General features: G+C 43.4%; 1 protein-coding gene across 8 annotated transcripts in view; it reads left to right on the top strand.

Moving 5' to 3' along the window:
- The window catches only part of arid4b (AT-rich interaction domain 4B), a 201,151-nt gene extending 199,634 nt beyond the window's left edge, over positions 1 to 1,517 (top strand). For all 8 annotated transcript variants that reach the window (XM_060925500.1, XM_060925499.1, XM_060925501.1 and 5 more), the window contains one exon: positions 528 to 1,517. In XM_060925500.1, the coding sequence (XP_060781483.1) occupies positions 528 to 664 (137 nt within the window). In that variant the 3' untranslated portion in view covers positions 665 to 1,517. The remainder of the gene's footprint in view (positions 1 to 527) is intronic.
- Positions 1,518 to 20,183: the final 18,666 nt, after the last annotated feature.

Genomic DNA, 20,183 nt, shown 5'->3' on the forward strand with positions numbered 1-20,183 from the left:
CAGATCCTCCTCGTCCACTCATCTCACCGTGCCCTCTGCCCGCCTTAGCACCATGGGGAGCAGAGCTTTCAGCTGCTCTGCTCCCAAACTCTGGAACTCCCTCCCACCTGATATCTGCAATATTGATTCTCGTCCTCTTTTCAAATCTAGACTCAAAACTCACCTGTTCAAAATAGCCTATTTGTAATTTGCATTGTTTTTCTCTCTTTTTTTTTTTTAAATTTTGCTGTTTAGTTTCTATCTGCTGTTTAGCTTATTCCCTGTAAATTGCATTCCCCCCCTTTCCATTTTATATTGTGTAGTTTTTATCTGTTTTTTTTTTTTGTTTTATTCTTGTAAAGTGTCCTTGAGTGTCATGAAAGGCGCTTATAAATAAAATTAATTATTATTATTAAAATTGATGTATAGTCATATGTACTTATGTTTTGTATCTCTTAAATATTTAAGTTATAACTATTTTCTATCTCTAATCACATTACTTTGAAAGTGAAGCAAATTTTAAACTTGAGTACTTTTGACCTGAGCAGGTGTAGCAGCAGCGTTGTACTCCTCTGCTTCCTCGCCATCATCGAGTTCACTGACAGCAGCTGTTATGTTGACGCTTGCTGAGCCCACAGTCTCAGGCTCCTCACAGAACTCTGGGCTCTCACTTGAGTGCAGGTGACGGGAAAGATCCTCCTACAGCACATGGCACTTAACCAGCTCCCAGCGAAGCCCCTATACTATGGGACAGAACTAACTCTGATTAATAGTCACCTGACGTAAAGACCTGAGGCACAAAAACGGAGGATTCAAAACGGAGCCACAGGAAGCACTATTTTCTATTGACAACTGTTTCCTCTTCAAGCTAAATGCACTCAAGTGTACTTTTTTTCCTGATAAATTGGGTGGAATAGGGTGTCAGAATGCATACAACAATCTTTTTATGTGTTTTAAGTTTTGAGCAATAAACATGCCATATGTAGACTATATCCTTTCTGTGAAGTGGCAACAATACTGCATTTATAGACAGGAATAACAGTGGCTTAGTTTTTTGTCTGTCTGTCTGTCTGTCCCCTATTAAGACAAGAATGTCTTGATGAATGCCCTGCATATGAATGACCTGCATTCATAGATTAAATCAATTGTGGTGCTCTGTAAAAACGTCTCATGCTCTTATGCAATGCGTTTTACCTTTGTTTCCTTGAAAATGTTCCGACTCAATTAATTGGTTTGTCTGCCATTTCTTGACCAGGAAAAGGCTTGCCATGATGTAGATCTTTATTTATAATGAAAAATATGTATGTGTAAAATACTGAAGTCACCTCCAGTGTTTCCCCATTTGCAGGTGGGTGGCACTCATGTGGAGTCATCTGCCTTTGTAATACATTTGTATATTGAGAGTTGTGTTTTGAGGTAATCTATTTAATATCTTGCACTGTTAATAATATACTACTTTTTGTACAGTTTATACTTTTAAATGTATCGTCTGTGGTAAAACCCTTTTTTTTAATTAAATGGCTTTTTGTGGCACAGTTTTTAGTTTCTGATTTTCATACATGCTTTTTCTTTCCTGTTTTGTCCATCTTCTTTTAGTCTAAACTGTGCTTTTGCTTTTAATGTGATTTTAAAGTATTTTCCATTCTATATATGGACTGTAAAATTGAGACCATATTGAGAGTGCGAATGTGACAAATTCAATTGTATTGATCAAGTACATCACAGGACAGAAGTTGTGTAATTTATTGTATAAATGTAAGCAGCAAAACACCAGTTTTAAATAAATGCCAATAGTTTGTGAGTTCTAATTCTAATTTTGTTATATATTAAAACTCTAAAAGTAATGCATATTTTAAACCCACAGTTTTGCCCTCCAGTTATCCAGTATGTATCGGTACATCAGTTCACCTCAGAGCCAGCATTCTTTAGGATAGGGTCCAGATCTACTGTAACCCTGAGCATTGACTAAAATTGATAGTGACACATACACAGTTTAAACATTAGGGTTAAAACTTCTAGATACTTTCCTGTCCACGCTAAAATTCAGTAACTCTCAGATTACATTATCATTTCAACAGCTGATTTTTACCTATGAGTCTTCAGGCTCCCTTTACATACATTGCTTGCAACAATTGTCTGATAAATGCTGTGTTTCTTCTCCGTATAATTTTGTTTAAAGTTGGGACAGTAAAGTATTTATCACTTCATAAAGGTACCATTCCTTCTCACAGCAGGGGACTGAAGACACCATGTGACGAAGCATTTCAGGTGTTATTTTGTCCCATTCTTCCTGCAAACATGTCTTTAGATGTGCAAAAGCATGGAGTCATCTTTGTCATATTTTTTGTTTCAAAATTCACCACACGTTCTCGATTTGGGACAGAGGGGTCAAGTACCCTCTTCTTCCATAGCCATGCCTCTAATGTGTGCGGAACATGTTTTTGCATTGTCTTGTTAAAATATCCCTGGAAAAGATGTCTTGAAGGCAGTATATGTTACTCCAAAATTTAAGTGTCCGTTTATGCATTAATGCTGCCATCACAGAAGTGCAAGTTACCTTTGCCAAGGGCACTGACACAACCCCATACACACACCCTATATTTTGAACTTTTTGTGTGGGGTGGCCCTTTTCATCTTTGGTCCAAAGCGCACAGTTCGTACAAAAAAAAAAGATCTGGAATAATGATTTGTCTGTCTAGAGTACACATTTCCACTGTGTGATGGTCCATCCCAGATGCTTCCAAGCCCAGAGAAAAGTCAATAGCACTTCTGGATATCCACAAATGTCAGTTAAAACTTTGTAACATAAGGTTTTCTTTTTGTACAGTAAAGTTTTAACCAGCATTTGAGAATATAACTTGGTATTGTAGTGCTTGACAAAAGTTTGCCAAAGTACTCCCAAGCCCATGTGGTTACAGCGGCTTATATATGACTGACGGTTCTTGACACAGCACCGTCTGAGGCCTCAGGGATTATGTTCACCTTAGGTTTGTGTCCTTGCCCTTTGTACGCTGAATTTCCTTCAGATTCCTTGAATTGTTTAATGATATTATGCACGGCGGCACGGTGGTGTAGTGGATAGCGCTGTCAGCTCACAGCAAGAAGGTCCGGGTTCGAGCCCCGTGGCCGGCGAGGGCCTTTCTGTGTGGAGTTTGCATGTTCTCCCCGTGTCCGCGTGGGTTTCCTCCGGGTGCTCCGGTTTCCCCCACAGTCCAAAGACATGCAGGTTAGGTTAACTGGTGACTCTAAATTGAGCGTAGGTGTGAATGTGAGTGTGAATGGTTGTCTGTGTCTATGTGTCAGCCCTGTGATGACCTGGCGACTTGTCCAGGGTGTACCCCGCCTTTCACCCGTAGTCAGCTGGGATAGGCTCCAGCTTGCCTGCGACCCTGTAGAACAGGATAAAGCGGCTAGAGATAATGAGATGAGATGAGATATTATGCACCGTATAGGGTCAAATATCCAAATCCCTTACTGTCTGTCTTTGAGGAACATTTTAAACATTTCATTAAGCTTCTCATGCATTTGTTGCCAAACTGGAAATCATGCCAAAAAGTTGGAAGTGAGTCAATTCAGGGCAATAATAAGGTAAAACTCATTGAAATCACCCAATTTAAATCATGTCATTATTTAAGTATTCATGATTTGGTCCAAAATCAGTCAAAGACGAGGCCTTTTCCGGATACTAATTTTATATCAAATCATGGTCACAATCACCTGTTGATATCAAGCCTGAGTCCTGAACATTTCCAGATGTTTTAATACCAGATTTATTATTACAACTTTCTCAAGAACATAATCCCTAGTTAATTTATCATGCAGATTTCAGGCTATGGATTTACTATATTTATTTTACAGCTAGAGCTTTTTTTTTTTTTTTTTGGCTTTAATTCCAATTGTGCAGTTATTTTCTTTTGTACCTGACCATAGTATTTTCTAATATACATTTAGTTGGTTCTATTTATGTATTTTTTAAATGCAGTATATTCTAATAGCCGGGGCAGCATGGTGGTGTAGTGGTTAGCGCTGTCGCCTCACAGCAAGAAGGTCCTGGGTTCGAGCCCCGGGGCCGGCGAGGGCCTTTCTGTGCGGAGTTTGCATGTTCTCTCCGTGTCCGCGTGGGTTTCCTCCGGGTGCTCCGGTTTCCCCCACAGTCCAAAGACATGCAGGTTAGGTTAACTGGTGACTCTAAATTGACCGTAGGTGTGAATGTGAGTGTGAATGGTTGTCTGTGTCTATGTGTCAGCCCTGTGATGACCTGGCGACTTGTCCAGGGTGTACCCCGCCTTTCGCCCATAGTCAGCTGGGATAGGCTCCAGCTTGCCTGTGACCCTGTAGAAGGATAAAGCGGCTAGAGATGATGAGATGAGATTCTAATAGCCTTATTTAAACCACCACTTAGCATCATTTTACCACGTTCATGATTATGAATGTGGTCTTTATTTGTCTCATGAGCTTCGACCCTGACTGCTTATTTGTACTCCCATGAAAATAAAAATGCTAGTTACAAATGTAATGATGGTCCTATGAACACTTAATGAATAATACTTTATGCTTTTGGTATATGGTATGGTACATGCAAAAGCATAATCAAGTATTGTTCATCCCATGTTCATTGAATTCAACAAATTCACAAAGTGACCGTGATGCAATATTATAAACATCATACACTCGGTGCATCAGGTCCTGAAACTTACACCCTGTGACTCAAAAATGTCGTCCATACTCACACCCCTAGGAAAGGTGATGTTGACCTTGTTGAACCTGGAGAGGTACACAGTGATCAAGCCTAAGGCCCTGTCCACACGGCAACGGATTCAGGTGAATCTGATAAAATTGTTTATCGTTTCAGCCTGGCGTCCACACGGCACCGGTGTTTTGGGTGCCCCAAAACGAAATCTTTTGAGAACGGGTTCCAGAGTGGAAAAATCTGGCAACGGCGCCGTTGCGAAGTCGTCTGGATGAGTAGAACGGATTCGTTTACGATGATGTCACAACCACATGACTGTCAGTGCTTCACACCGGGTAGAAGTGTAACGAACTCGATGCAAGTTGTCAACAAATCCTATAACTTGGTTCATGAAACGCGCTTACAAAATATTTTCACTGCTTTCCAAAAACAAAAACAATCCCGCCAGCAAAAATAGGGGAAAAAAAAGGAGCGATCTCACCTCTTCAGATGTTGGTTCAAGTCCGACAATACATTCCTCAAAAAGGGCGTAGAAGAACAAAGTAATCCATCAACGTGTAGCATTCAATTTATTCCGGACCATTAAAGAATTCTGGAGGATATCAGAATGTTGGCGTATCGGCTTCCATCTACCCCCATTCATTCCTCTTTCCGCATCTTTTGTTTTACGCTACTGATTAATAATCAAAACTTTATGTGGCTGATACTACAGAAGAAGGGGTTTATGCGCATGCGTCTACTTCTTCTATTGTTCTGGTGTCTCCGATGGGACCGTCTTACAGCGCACGTAGAGGTGTGGCATGTGTATTGCATCGTTTTCAGCAAGCGTTGCGTTGCCATATGTACCTGATATTTTACTGATCCATTGCCCATGTGGACGCGATATTTAAAAAAAAAAATCTCGTTGCCGTTGTCGTGTGGATGTAGCCTAAGATACAGCCACAGCAACCATTGTTGACATCCTTTAATTCCAACAGGCCCAAGGGGGGTACTGTCATAACTGCAGTCAATTGACAGTAGTGGGATCAGTGACTACAGCCATACCAGTGGCTCAGTTACATCTTGGTGAGTGTTGTGACATCTGTAACACTTGGTGGCATGCATCACACAGAGTCATTAATGTGACTCAGTATGGTGGCTGCACAGTATTGTGCAGATGAGTAGCTAAGCAGTCTGCTTCCTCATTCGGGTCATGTGACCTGCCACCCTTCACAGTTTCAAAACTTTTAGTCCTTGATCACTGGGTGGTGATTCAGATCAACCCCCAGCCTAATCTACATGAGCAGTAGATTATGGAGTAACAAAATATTTAAATACCATGAGCAACAATGAAAAATATCAATACAACAATGAACTGTAATATTTTATTAGCCCACTTACAATCTAGTATTTTAATAAAATGACAAATGCAGTAATTTTGTGGATTTGTTACAAGTGTGGCTGAATAAAAGTGCCCTCGAGGTTCCATACCGTCTGTAATGCTTTGTATTTAAGTAGATCTACGTAATTTTTTTCATGATACCAAGTATGAATTTGGGCATATTTAAGTAATATTATCTTAATAATTAAGTATATATTAAACAAAATATTCAAAATGCTCATGCTTCTCAATTTGATGTTATTGGGTAGTCTTAAATATAATTCTGGGTTATTCTTGTAGTCTGGACAAATTTTAGTTGAGTTAAATCTACAAAACCTTTTTAAGCAAATGTACTTAAAAAGGCCATAAGTAATCTCAACTCAAAGTGAGTGTAAATTGTTCCTTATATAATTTTTTTAGTAGATTTAACATAACATTGTTACATTGCAGAAGTAGGGTTTCTAAAAATTGCTTTAGCAAGTTCACTTAAACTTATCTGAAGTACAGAAATCCAAAAAGTTAAGTCCATCATTTTCATCAAAATTCACAACTGTTTTCTTCACATAATGCATCCTATTTTTGCATACAAATCGAAGAGCATTTTATCAATTTCTTTTAGTAGCTTGTCGTCAAGATGCAAAGCCACTGATACATGTATGGCAAGCAAACATTTATTAGCTGGACTGAATATTCATTACTGATATCTGCAATGTCATTTTGCCTAGTCAAAAATCTAATTCTAGATATCTGTAATTACATTTTGCATAGTCAAAACTTGAATTTAAGATATTTGTCATAGTTAACATTAATTAAAGACTGTGAAAATCTCTGGGATGGGTATATAGTTTAGAATTATAGGCTGTTAAATTGTAGGCTAGCTGAAATAGATGTTTTAGACCCATGAAAGTAAATATATTAAATTAATTACCATATATACCACTAGTAATGGACAATGCATTTAAAAATATACAAAACACACAACACAATTTAAACAAACAGTTTACTTCAATCCAAGCAATTTCAAGGTATGGTAACTATTATTATTATTATTATTATTATTATTATTATTATTATTATTATTGAGGATACAAATGATTCCCAATCTCCCATAGCCTAAATTGTAGCCAAAGCTGACTTGATGACCTCGCCTAAATGAGTAGCCTTAATCAAAATGTGTAGTCCGCTACACATCACAACAAATTATACAAATTACTGACACTTTGGTAACATTACTATAAGCCTACAGCTTTACATAGCCAGCTACTCTATGGGATAACACACCAATTTGTGTATCAGTTAACTTATGTCATTGAACTGTTACAATTTTCCCTCAGCTGGGTTTCTGTTACAGCAACACTACATCTAGCAACAACTTCAGCTGACTGACTGGCGCTGCACTGAGCTTTCTCTTGCTAACTTTGGCTGCAGTAGGCAACGGTTTGTTAGGTCAACTCAATACAGTGTGACAAGCAATGTTACGTCATATGCATCACTACAAAATGTAGCTTACACATTTAAAGGTTAAATAACATAGATGACAAACAATGTCACGTAGATCTACAAGAAAAGACTACAGTTCACCTGTCCAGGAGCAGATGAAGCGATCTGTCAAAGCTGAATGAATGACTTTAGTTTAGGCAAAGATTCTAGCGCTCTGCTAAAAAGTTGTTCCTCAGCTCCACCAATCAAAATACTGGAAAGGCAGCCAGAGGTATTAGTATTAAAGAAAATAATTATTAATACACACCACTTGTTAGAATACTTTTATATTTCATCCTGACTTGTTGCCAGGTGGACTGGGGCTGCAAATGAGATAATTGTTAGAATTAAGTTATTCTTAACACAATAGAATTTCATTCAGCTTAGGTGCTTTAGAGATTAGATCATAATTTATTAACAGTGTTATATGGGTGCCCTTCAGTAGCATGGTGATGCAGTGGTTAGCACTGTCGCCTCACAGCAAGAAGGTTCTGGGTTCAAGCCCAGTGGCTGGTAGTGGCCTTTCTGTGTGGAGTTTTCATGTTCTCCCCATGTTTACAGTGGTGCTTGAAAGTTTGTGAACCCTTTAGAATTTTCTATATTTCTGCATAAATATGACCTAAAACATCATCAGATTTTCACGCAAGTCCTAAAAGTAAATAAAGAGAACCCAGTTAAACAAGACAAAAATATTATACTTGGTCATTTATTTATTGAGGAAAATGATCCAATATTACATATCTGTGAGTGACAATAGTATGTGAACCTTTGCTTTCAGTATCTGGTGCGAACCCCTTGTGCAGCAATAACTGCAACTAAACACTTCTAGTAACTGTTGATCAGTCCTGCACACTGGCTTGGAGGAATTTTAGCCCATTCCTCCATACAGAACAGCTTCAACTCTGGGAGGCTGGTGGGTTTCCTCACATGAGCTGCTCACTTCAGGTCCTTCCACAACATTTCTATTGGATTAAGGTCAGGACTTTGACTTGGCCATTCCAAAACATTCACTTTATTCTTCTTTAACCATTCTTTGCTAGAACAACTTGTGTGCTTAGGGTCGTTGTCTTGCTGCATGACCCACCTTCTCTTGAGATTCAGTTCATGGACAGATGTCCTGACATTTTCCTTTAGAATTCACTGGTATAATTCAGAATTCATTGTTCCATCAATGATGGCAAGCCGTCCTGACCCAGATGCAGCAAAACAGGCCTAAACCATGATACTACCACCACCATGTTTCACAGATGGGATAAGGTTCTTATGCTGGAATGCAGTGTTTTCCTTTCTCCAAACATAACGTTCTCATTTAAACCAAAAAGTTCTATTTTGGTCTCATCCATCCACAAAACGTTTTTCCAATAGCCTTCTGGCTTGTCCACGTGATCTTTAGCAAACTGCAGACGAGCAGCAATGTTCTTTTTGGAGAGCAGTGGCTTTCTCCTTGCAACCCTGCCATGCACACCATTGTTGTTCAGTGTTCTCCTGATGGTGGACTCATGAACATTAACATTAGCCAATGTGAGAGAGGCCTTCAGTTGCTTAGAAGTTACCCTGGGTTCCTTTGTGACCTTGCCGACTATTACACGCCTTGCTCTCGGAGTGATCTTTGTTGGTCACCCACTCCTGGGGAGGGTAACAATGGTCTTGAATTTTCTCCATTTGTACACAATCTGTCTGACTGTGGATTGGTGGAGTCCAAACTCTTTAGAGATGGTTTTGTAACCTTTTCCAGCCTGATGAACATCAACAACGCGTTTTCTTAGGTCCTCAGAAATCTCCTTTGTTCGTGCCATGATACACTTCCACAAATGTGTTGTGAAGATCAGACTTTGATAGATCCCTGTTCTTTAAATAAAACAGGGTGCCCACTCACACCTGATTGTCATCCCATTGATTGAAAACACCTGACTCTAATTTCACCTTCCAGTGGTCGAAATACTTTTTTCCAGTGTTCTGCAATATTGCAGAATGTCAAAATTTTGTTCTGCAATTTGGAAATATTTTCTGCAAATACACTAGCCTCCATACTACACCCTTCTCAACCTAATAATGCCTATATTTACATCATATATAGCTTTACAACTCATAGCATTACTGTAATTCTTTATTCTCTCACTCTAAAATTAAACGTGTTAACATGGCCACGATCTTTCCTGGTTCAATTGGATATAACAAGCTGAGAATCTTTTCAACCTAAATCAAATTAACACATTACCTTGTCACGATCTTCACTGAAAGTTCTCTGTTTCTGAGTCGGCACCGGCACACCCATGATCTTCGCGGAAAGTTCCCTCTATTTCTGGGTCACCATGATTGCGATTTTCTCTGTAGGCCTCGCTTGACTGCGATGTACCCGCCACAGCAATCCAACTATAACAGCAACTGTCTTCATTTTTGTCCCCCTCGCGGACGCGCGATCTGTCGCTGTTGTTGTTGGAGTCACGCTGGCTGCCGGTTTTGCCGAGATACGACAAAATCGTCCTTGTTTTCTTGGTGTTTTTGTCGGACTCTTGCCCCGAAGAAACAGTCCTCTTCTTGGGAGCCATGTTTGTTGTGCCGCATTGAATTCTGGGAGATGCATGGTGGAAACTGCCGAACACTGCCGAGGTAGTTGTCGGGTCCTCCCGGCGGGTATTAAAAGTGACGAAATCTTACATCGGAAAATGGCAACTGCCCTTATTTGGTTGTCGTCACCTTTTGTTGGTATTACGTAAATATTGATCAACTTTGACCTGGAAAACGCCGTCAGGTTCGCGCAGCGCAGGTTTCAGTTTATTTACAGCACCGCTAGTTTGCTAAATTGAGAACCATTGAATCCCGAGCCTGATTTTTTCATTCTGCAAAATTGCAGGTTGTTTAATTTTTTTTCTGCAATCTTGAAAATCATTCTGCAAAATGCAGACTGCAGACGGGTATTTCGAACACTGCCTTCAAATGAACTGCTAATCCTAGAGGTTCACATACATTTGCCACTCACAGATATGTAATATTGGATCATTTTCCTCAATAAATAAATGACCAAGTATAATATTTTGTCTCATTTGTTTAACTGGGTTCTCTTTAGGACTTGTGTGAAAATCTGATGTTGTTTTAGGTCATATTTATGCAGAAATATAGAAAATTCTAAAGGGTTCACAAACTTTCAAGCACCACTGTATGTGGGTTTCCTCCGGGTGCTCTGGTTTCCCTACAGTCCATCCATTCATTATCTGTAGCCGCTTTATCCTGTCCTACAGGGTCGCAGGCAAGCTGGAGCCTATCCCAGCTGACTATGGGCGAGAGGCGGGGTACACCCTGGACAAGTCGCCAGGTTATCGCAGGGCTGACACATAGACACAGACAACCATTCACACTCACATTCACACCTACGGTCAATTTAGAGCCACCAATTAACCTAACCTGCATGTCTTTGGACTGTGGGGGAAACCGGAGCACCCAGAGGAAACCCACACAGACACGGGGAGAACATGCAAACTCCACACAGAAAGGCCCTCGCCGGTCACGGGGCTCGAACCTGGACCTTCTTGCTGTGAGGCGACAGTGCTAACCACTACACCACCATGCCCCCCAGTCCAAAGACAAGTCAAAGTCTACTTTATTGTCAATACTGCAATATGTACAGGACATACAGAAGATGTAGTTAGGTTACTGGCTACTCTAAATTGTGACTGTTCCCCCCAAGCCTGGAAATGGGAGGGCTGTGGCACGAAGGGCATCTGGTATAAAACTATGCTCCAATTAATCCATGTGGATCAATCAGGCCCACAGGGTAGCGACCCCACACACATAAGTGGGACAAGCTGGAAGAAGTGAGTGAGGAATGGTCAATTTCAGAAACAGTCAGTGTATGACTGAATTATCTTAACAGTGTTCACATAATTAGATAGACGATTTGATGTGTCCTTACATCGCAATCATACTACAAATAAAAGAAGAGCCCTTAGGACAAAATGAAGAACGTACAACAAGAGTACTGTTCTTATGCCGACAGACCTCTCTGCCTTTATTGAGGCTTTGCACCATCATATGGCAATGGTAACTACGCTGCCATGACAGGAGACACGCTTGTAGTGTTTCATTCAGACGAGTTCAGAATCACAATCAGAATTACTTTATTAATCCCTGGAGGGAAATTCAAATTTGCTACCAAGCTCCTGAATCAGAGGAGAAGTAAACATGTCTAAAAATAGAAGAGAAAATCATCTGAAAAAAGAATAAATAAAATAAAATAAATTTAAATAAGTTCAATAACTTGAGTAAAAGCAAAATGAAGTGATTTTATATACAATGATTCCTATATACATATATTGCACCTGAGTTAAGGATACAGTACACATGGTAAGACAGTGTACCACAGTTACGTATACAGTGGCATTGTACAGCTTGACTGCAACAGGTAGGAATAATTTCCTGTGTCTCTCAGTTGTGCAGCATGGAAGAATCAACCGTTTACTGAACATGCTCCTGTGGCTGATCAGCTCCTCATGTTGAGGGTGGGAAGGACAGTCTAAGATTGTTTTTATTTTGGACAGTGTCCTCTTCTCCAACACCACTGTCAGAGAGTCCAGTTCCACGCCTACAACATGGCCGGCCTTCCTGATGGTCTTATTGAGTCTGTTAGTGTCCTTCACCTTCAAACCGCTGCCCCAGCAGACAACAGCGTACAGGATGGCACTGGCCACCACAGACTCATAGAACATCCACAGCATCATTCGGCAGATGTTGAAGGACCTCAGCCATCTCAGAAAATAGAGACGGCTCTGGCCCTTTTTGTATACCGTGTCCACGTTTTTGGACCAGTCCACATTTTACGGAGTCCATTTTACCAGTCCAGTTACAGATAAAACACAATAAAACACGGTGATTCACAGATAAAACACAATAAAATAAAACAAAACACAATACACTGTGAAATACCAATGAATATGAATATGAATATGAATGAATATGAATATGTCTTTATTGTCATTGCCACAAGTACAACGAAATTGAAAGTGCTATCCAGTCAGTGCAAAGAGTCAATAAATAGGGTAAAATAATAGGGTAAAAAGCAATAAACAGTGGCCTAAGCCCAAGACACACAGACCACACACTCACACATACCTACACAGTTCCAGTTGCCTCATTCACACAGTTCAGACATCAGACATCATGTAAACAAATTCTCTGTATGTAAGCAGAGTTCCTTAGTTTCTAGCAGCATTAAGGCAGGTGACTGCAGTGGGATAGAAACTGTTCTTAAATCTATTTGTCCTTGCCCTGATTGCTCTGTACCGCTTGCCTGAGGGCATCAGTTCAAACAGGGGATAGCCAGGGTGTGAGGTGTCTTTTATAATGTTCTGGGCTTTTTTCAAACACCGCAAGCGGTGAAGTTCTTCCAGTGTGGGGAGAGGGCATCCAACAATCTTTTGGGCGGTGTTGATGACGCCCTGAAGCGCTTTCCTCTGAGCTGCTGTGCTGCTTTTATACCAGATGCATATGCAGTATATTAGTATGCTTTCAATGGAGGCCCTGTAGAAACAGACCAGCAGTCTTTGTGTGATGTTGTTCTTTCTGAGTATTCAATTTAATTAATTAAAAGCTTTTCTGTATAAAAATGTCTTCAGCTGCTTTTTAAAAGAGTTACTGGAGTCAGTACAGCATAAGGAAAGTGGGAGAGAGTTCCACAGTCTTGGTGCCACTGCCTGAAACACCCGATCCCCATGAGTTTTGAACTGAGTACGTGGGGCAACCAACAACATCTGACCTGTCGACCTCAGAGCATGAGAAGAATGGGGTTTCAGCAGGTCAGCAATATACTGTGGAACTTGATCATGTAAGGCCCTAAAAGTAAAGACTAAAATCTTAAAATGAATTCTGAAATTTACTGGCAACCAATGAAGAGAAGCCAAGACTGGAGTAATGTGAGATCTTCTATTGGTGCCAGTTAAAAGTCTTGCTGCAGCATTTTGCATGGTCTGAAGACGGTCCAAAGCTGATTTATTTCAACAGGTTAAAAGACTGTTACAGTAATCTAAACGAGAAGAGATAAAAGCATGGATAATCATCTCAAGTTCAGCTTTTGACACCAGCAGTCTGAGTTTTGAAATGTTCCTTAGGTGATAAAAACAGTTCCCAACTAGTTGTTTGGAGTGATGCTCAAACGACATTGAACTATCAAATAAGACACCCAAATTTCTAGCATTTGATTTATCAGAAGAGCCTAGAAAGCTAACGTGTTTTCTGATGTCTGGGACCACTTTGTCTAGAGGTATTATTTCAGTGCACTATTGTTTCTATTGGAGCTATTGTTTCAATACACCCCCAGGTACTTATATTCCTCCACCACGTCCACACTGACCCCTTGGATGTTAACAGGGCTCACCGAAGCCCTGATTCTCTTCAGATCAACCACCAGTTCTTTCATCTTCATCACGTTGAGCTGTAGGTGGTTCTTCCTGCTCCACATGACAAAGTTGTCCACCACCGTCCTGTACTCGCTCTCATCACCACCAGTAATACGTCCAACCACTGCAGAGTCATCAGAAAATTTCTGGAGGTGGCAGGTTTTCTTGCAGTAGTTGAAATCAGTGGTGTAGAGAGTGAAAAGGAAAATAGAAAGGAGCCCCCATACTTGCCAATCCTCCCGATTTCGGCGGGAGGCTCCCGATTTTAGCCTCCGTCTCCCGCCTCCTGATCGGATTTGTTAAAAACTGGATAATCTCCCTGTTTGGGGAAATCCCTACCGCCAAGTTAAAAATACTCCCAATTATGTCCAATCAGAATCGTATGAGAAAAACTGCTGACGTCAACTGATTTTTAACCAATCAATGAACAGAATGACAGTCACTTCCGTAATGTAGGATTGACCCAGGTTGTCTGACATTTTTTACAAGCAGTCATTCATCATGGCCACTAAACCCAATACCACACGGCAAAAATGTGAATGCAAATACCAGGTTGCATGGGAGAATGAATTTCCATGGATAAGCAAATGTTCAACCAGCCAGTTACACATTCTAAGGTAAAGATACCTTAAATCAGAATATAATGGACATTTGAGTGTGAAATTAAATTAGTCTTCCCGACCATTTCAGAAACAAACTGTACAGCTTCTAAAGTGTTTAGTGAAATTTTGCATGACAGAGAATGTGTTTGGTGAGTGTATTTGAATAGTGTGGTAGTGTCTTAGTGCTATTTTGAATTTACGTTTGAAAGTTTTAAGGGAAAGTTTACAAGTGAATTATCTGGAAAGTAATTGATTTTGCTAGAGTTTTGAGGTTTTAAGTGAAAGATTACTAGTGAGTGTATTTTGGTAGTACTAAAATTTTGCATTCGAGTGAATTTCTTTTCGGAGTATATTTTGACAGTATGGTAGTATTTATAGTGCCATTTTTAAATTTTGTTTGAAAACTTTCAGTCAAAGTTTGCAAATGAGCAAATTCTTTTGATGCATTCCGATAGGATTTTGATAGGATTTCTAGTGCTTTTTAAAAATTCTGCTGGAAAGTGTTTAGAGAGAGAGATGCATTTTAGTAGTACTAAGACAGTGCAGTATTTATTTAATTGAGTTATTCTCATCTCATCTCATTATCTCTAGCCGCTTTATCCTTCTACAGGGTCGCAAGCAAGCTGGAGCCTATCCCAGCTGACTACGGGCGAAAGGCGGGGTACACCCTGGACAAGTCGCCAGGTCATCACAGGGCTGACACATAGACACAGACAACCATTCACACTCACATTCACACCTACGGTCAATTTAGAGTCACCAGTTAACCTAACCTGCATGTCTTTGGACTGTGGGGGAAACCGGAGCACCCGGAGGAAACCCACGCGGACACGGGGAGAACATGCAAACTCCACACAGAAAGGCCCTCGCCAGCCCCGGGGCTCGAACCCAGGACCTTCTTGCTGTGAGGTGACAGCGCTAACCACTACACCACCGTGCCGCCTAATTGAGTTATTATTTTGGTTAAAGCTTATTAAAATTTTATTTAATTTATATATGATATTATAGTTCTCTGTATTTTTACATGAGCTTACAGAAGGAAAACATATTTGATGCAATCCAATAATACTTTCATTCACTGTGACTATTTTAAGAAATGATAAACATTCTTCTAAAGCATCACTTGTGTTATTTTCTGTGGGTCTCTGTATGTAGACAATATTCAGGCATTATATTTTTCAGCTCAAAATCTGATTTAAGACTTCCCGTTCATTGTTATTATATTAAAATTCAAGACAAGAGTATTATTTCAGATTTTTCCACTCTGAGCTCTCTCATGCCTGATACATGAATCCCATAACCTATAGTAACTGATAGAACAATATCAACAATTCAAAAACTCTTTAATTGCATAAATTTCAAATGGTTTGCAATGAATTGGGATCCACTGTTTTTATCGTTTCAACCGCACATCATACCCTCGTCCAATTGAAAAGGTCGTTCACGCACTTTTCTCCCCCATGAGAATTTTGAAAAGTTGGCAAGTATGGACAGCCCCGGTGTTGCTGATCACTCTGTCCGACAAACAGCACTGCAAGCGCACGTACTGTGGTCTGCCAGTCAAATAATCCTGTAGCTGTTCTCGTGTAGGGGTGGAGCACAGAAGACGGCAGGACAGAGTTCAGGTTGGTACAGCATTTTATTGCTACACTTTTCAGTCTAACACTTAGTTCGAATTTTCACAGACACACACACACAGAATCGGCGTCTGGTTTGGGGGAGAGCCCCTCTGCTCTCGCTCTCCCTCCTTAAGTAGGGCGCGGTCACTGGGAAGACACACAAACAGGTTAATTGACATCAGGTGTAGTGATTCTGCCACTTACCTTCCCCGACTCCGCCCTCCTGTCACAGACCGGCACTTGACCACGCCCCCGCTGCCACATACCCCCACCGCCCGACTCAGGCCGGGCAGCCGTCCGGCCTGCAGCTGAATCCCCCCCCTTGACAGGAGAGGAAGTCCGCCACGACCATCCACGCCCCCGGCCTGTGGACCACCTTGAAATTAAAGGGTTGGAGTGCCAGATACCAACGGGTGATCTGCGCGTTGGCATCCTTCATGCGGTGGAGCCACTGGAGGGGCGTGTGGTCCAAACAGAGGGTGAAAGGGCGTCCCAGCAGTTAGTAACGGAGGGCGAGGACCGCCCACTTGATCGCCAAGCACTCTTTTTCGATGGTGCTGTAGCGCCCCTCACGCACCGACAGCTTCCTGCTGATGTACAATACTGGGCGGTCCTCCCCCTCCACCTCCTGGGACAACACAGCCCCCAGCCCTCTGTCCGACGTATCCGTCTGCAACATAAAAGGGAGAGAGAAGTCAGGGGAGCGTAAAAGCGGCCCCCCACACAGTGCAGCCTTTACCTCAGAGAAAGCCCGCTGGCTTTGCTCCGTCCACTGGACCGGATCTGGTGCCCCCTTTTTAGTCAGATCAGTCAGTGGGCTGGTGATGTCTGAATAATTAGGTATAAACCTACGATAATAGCCAGCCAGCCCCAGGAACTGTCTCACCCCCTTTTTGGTCTTGGGCCTCGGGCAGGCCGCAATTGCTGCTGTCTTGTTAATTTGGGGACGCACCTACCCATTGCCCAAGTGGAAGCCCAGATACCATACTTCCACCCGCCCAATCGCACACTTCTTTGGGTTGGCTGTGAGACCCGCTCGCCTCAGTGACCTAAGGACGGCCCTCAGATGTTCGAGGTGCCTTGGCCAGTCATTACTGTAGACGATAATGTCATCGAGGTAGGCGGCCGCATAAGTGGCGTGGGGGTGGAGGACCCTGTCCATCAGCCGCTGAAACGTAGTGGGCGCCCCAAACAGCCCAAAAGGAAGTGTGATGAATTGGTGTAATCCGAACGGTGTGGAAAAGGCCGTTTTTTCTCGGGATAGTGGAGTCAAGGGGATCTGCCAGTACCCCTTTGTTAAATTCAGTGTCAAATAAAAGCGAGCCATGCCTAGTCGATCGAGCAACTCATCAATATGAGGCACTGGGTAAGCGTCAAATTTAGACACTGCGTTAGACACTTTTCTATAGTCCACACAGAACCAGACCGACCTGTCGGCCTTGGGAACCAAGACCACCGGGCTGCTCCAGTCGCTGTGGGACTCCTCGATGATGCCCATTTCAAGCATGGCCTCGAGTTCTTCCCGAACCACCATTTTTTTGTGTTCGGGTAGCCTGTAAGGGCGGCTACGCACTACCACCCCTGGGGGCGTCTCAATGTGGTGCTCTATGAGGTTCGTGCAACCGGGCAGGGGCGAGAACACGTCCGAAAACTCGGTCTGCAACTGGGCGACCTCCGCGAGTTGGGTCGGGGAGAGATGGTCTCCACAGGGGACCGGAGAGGTATGTGACGCTAATGCCCCTTTTTGAACCTCCGGCCCCAGCTCCGCCTTCTCCGGAACCACCGACACCAACGCCACAGGGACCTCCTCATTCCAGAGTTTAAGCAGATTGAGGTGGTAAATCTGTAGGGCCCCACCCCTGTCCATTCGCCTCACCTCGTAGTCGACGTCCCCGACTCGCCATGTGACCTCAAAGGGTCCTTGCCACTTGGCGATCAATTTGGAGCTCGATGTGGGCAACAGTATGAGTACCTTATCTCCCGGTGCGAACTCCCTAAGGCACGTACCCTTGTTGTACAGGCGGGCTTGCCGTTCTTGGGCCTGCCGCAAATTCTCCTGGGTTAGGTGGGTGAGCGTGTGGAGTTTTGCGCGCAGGTCCATAACGTATTGAATTTCGTTTTTACTTTGTGAAGGTCCCTCCTCCCAATTTTCCCGCAGCACGTCTAGAATGCCGCGTGGCTTACGCCCATATAATAATTCAAATGGGGAGAACCCCGTGGAGGCTTGGGGGACCTCTTGCACTGAAAACAACAAGGGCTTGAGCCACTTATCCCAATTACGTGCATCCTCACTTACGAATTTTTAAATTATATTCTTGAGGGTGCGATTGAACCGTTCAACTAAACCGTCCGTTTGTGGGTGATACACACTGGTGCGGATCGGCTTAATCCCCAATAACCCATACAGTTCACGCAGTGTCCGTGACATAAACGTGGTGCCTTGATCAGTCAGAATCTCTTTCGGGATTCCAACTCGGGAGATAACGCGGAAGAGCGCCTCCGCAATACTGCGTGCTGAGATATTGCGCAGAGGCACTGGTTCCGGGTATCGCATTGCATAGTCCACCAGAACTAATATAAGGCGGTACCCTCGTGCTGACCGATCTAATGGCCCGACGAGATCCATCCCAATTCTTTTGAATGGGGTCTCGATTAATGGTAGAGGGCGCAAAGGCACTTTTGGAATGGCCGCTGGATTTACTAACTGGCATTCGCGACATGCCGTACACCACCTATGAACATTGCCGCGAATCCCCGGCCAATAGAATCGGGCCATTATTCGGGCTAGTGTCTTATCCTGCCCTAAGTGTCCAGCCATGGGATTAAAGTGAGTCGCCTGGAATACCAATTCCCGGTGGCTCTTTGGAATTAAAAGCTGCGTGATTTGCTCTTTCGTCTGAGTGTCCTGCGTCACTCGGTATAATCTATCCTTTATAATAGAAAAATAGGGGAAGGACGGGGTGGTGTTCGGCGGGAACATTTGACCATCTATTACTCTCACTTGGTCAAACGCATGCCACAGAGTCTCATCTCGTGACTGTTCTAATGGGAAATCCACAAGGGATTCCCCGAGAGAGAGAGGAGGAGCCTGTGGCTCCTCATTCTGACGCGGAGATGACGTAGACGGCTCTGTGACAGCTGCTTCCACCAAGGCGACACCGGGACCTCCCCCTGCTGAAGTATGGCAGGACCCACTTGTCACTAAACGGCTCATCAATTCCCTGAACCCCGGCCAATCAGTCCCCAAAATTATTGAGTGGGTGAGGCGAGGATTAACCGCCGCCTTTACTATAAATTTTTCCCCTCGGAAAAAATGTGGACCAACACCAAGGGGTAGCTGTGAACATCCCCATGCACACACAACACCTTCACCCCCTGTGCTCCCCCCAATGCCTCATTTTGCACCAGGCTTTGGTGAATGGAGGTTTGGTTACAACCGGAGTCCACCAACGCCTGATATGTATCCCCTTGAATACTCACCGGTATGCAATATGCTCCGGCCCGATCGAGGGCAGCTCCTGGCGCGTCGGGGATCCGAACCACCGCGTCCACCTCCATTACCGTGCACTGCTGTTGGAGGTGGCCCGGCTCCCCGCAGCGCCAGCAAACCGGCCCGGGCTTCCTCTCTGCACCGGTGTTCTGGGGCTCACTCACCTGAGGGGGGGGAGAGACAGACATGGAAGGGAGAAACAGGAGGGCACTGCGGGTGTGGTGGGCCGGCTGAGGTGGCGCCGGCCCCTGCCTCCGCGGTGGGGGAATGGGGCGAGGACGGGACACAGGAGGAGAGGGAGAGAGAGAGAGAGAAGAGGAGAGAAGAGAAGAGGCTGTCTGCTGTCCTGCCACCGGGACAGCCGCCAAATGGTCCTCCGCCAGCTCGATGACCTGATCCAGCGACACTGGGAGTTGCTGGCCAAACGCGAACGGCCGGCCGACTTCCTCCAAGCGCAAAGCGCGGAAGCGCTGGTGCTGCTGTTCGGGGGTGCACCCCACACGCTGGAGGACGGCCCAGCGAAGGTCCGCGTAGGCTAGCCGGCGGTCGGCGGGGAGCTGCAGCGTGGCCAGCTG

Source organism: Neoarius graeffei, chromosome 7, assembly GCF_027579695.1.
Source record: "Neoarius graeffei isolate fNeoGra1 chromosome 7, fNeoGra1.pri, whole genome shotgun sequence".
Lineage (NCBI taxonomy): Eukaryota > Metazoa > Chordata > Actinopteri > Siluriformes > Ariidae > Neoarius > Neoarius graeffei.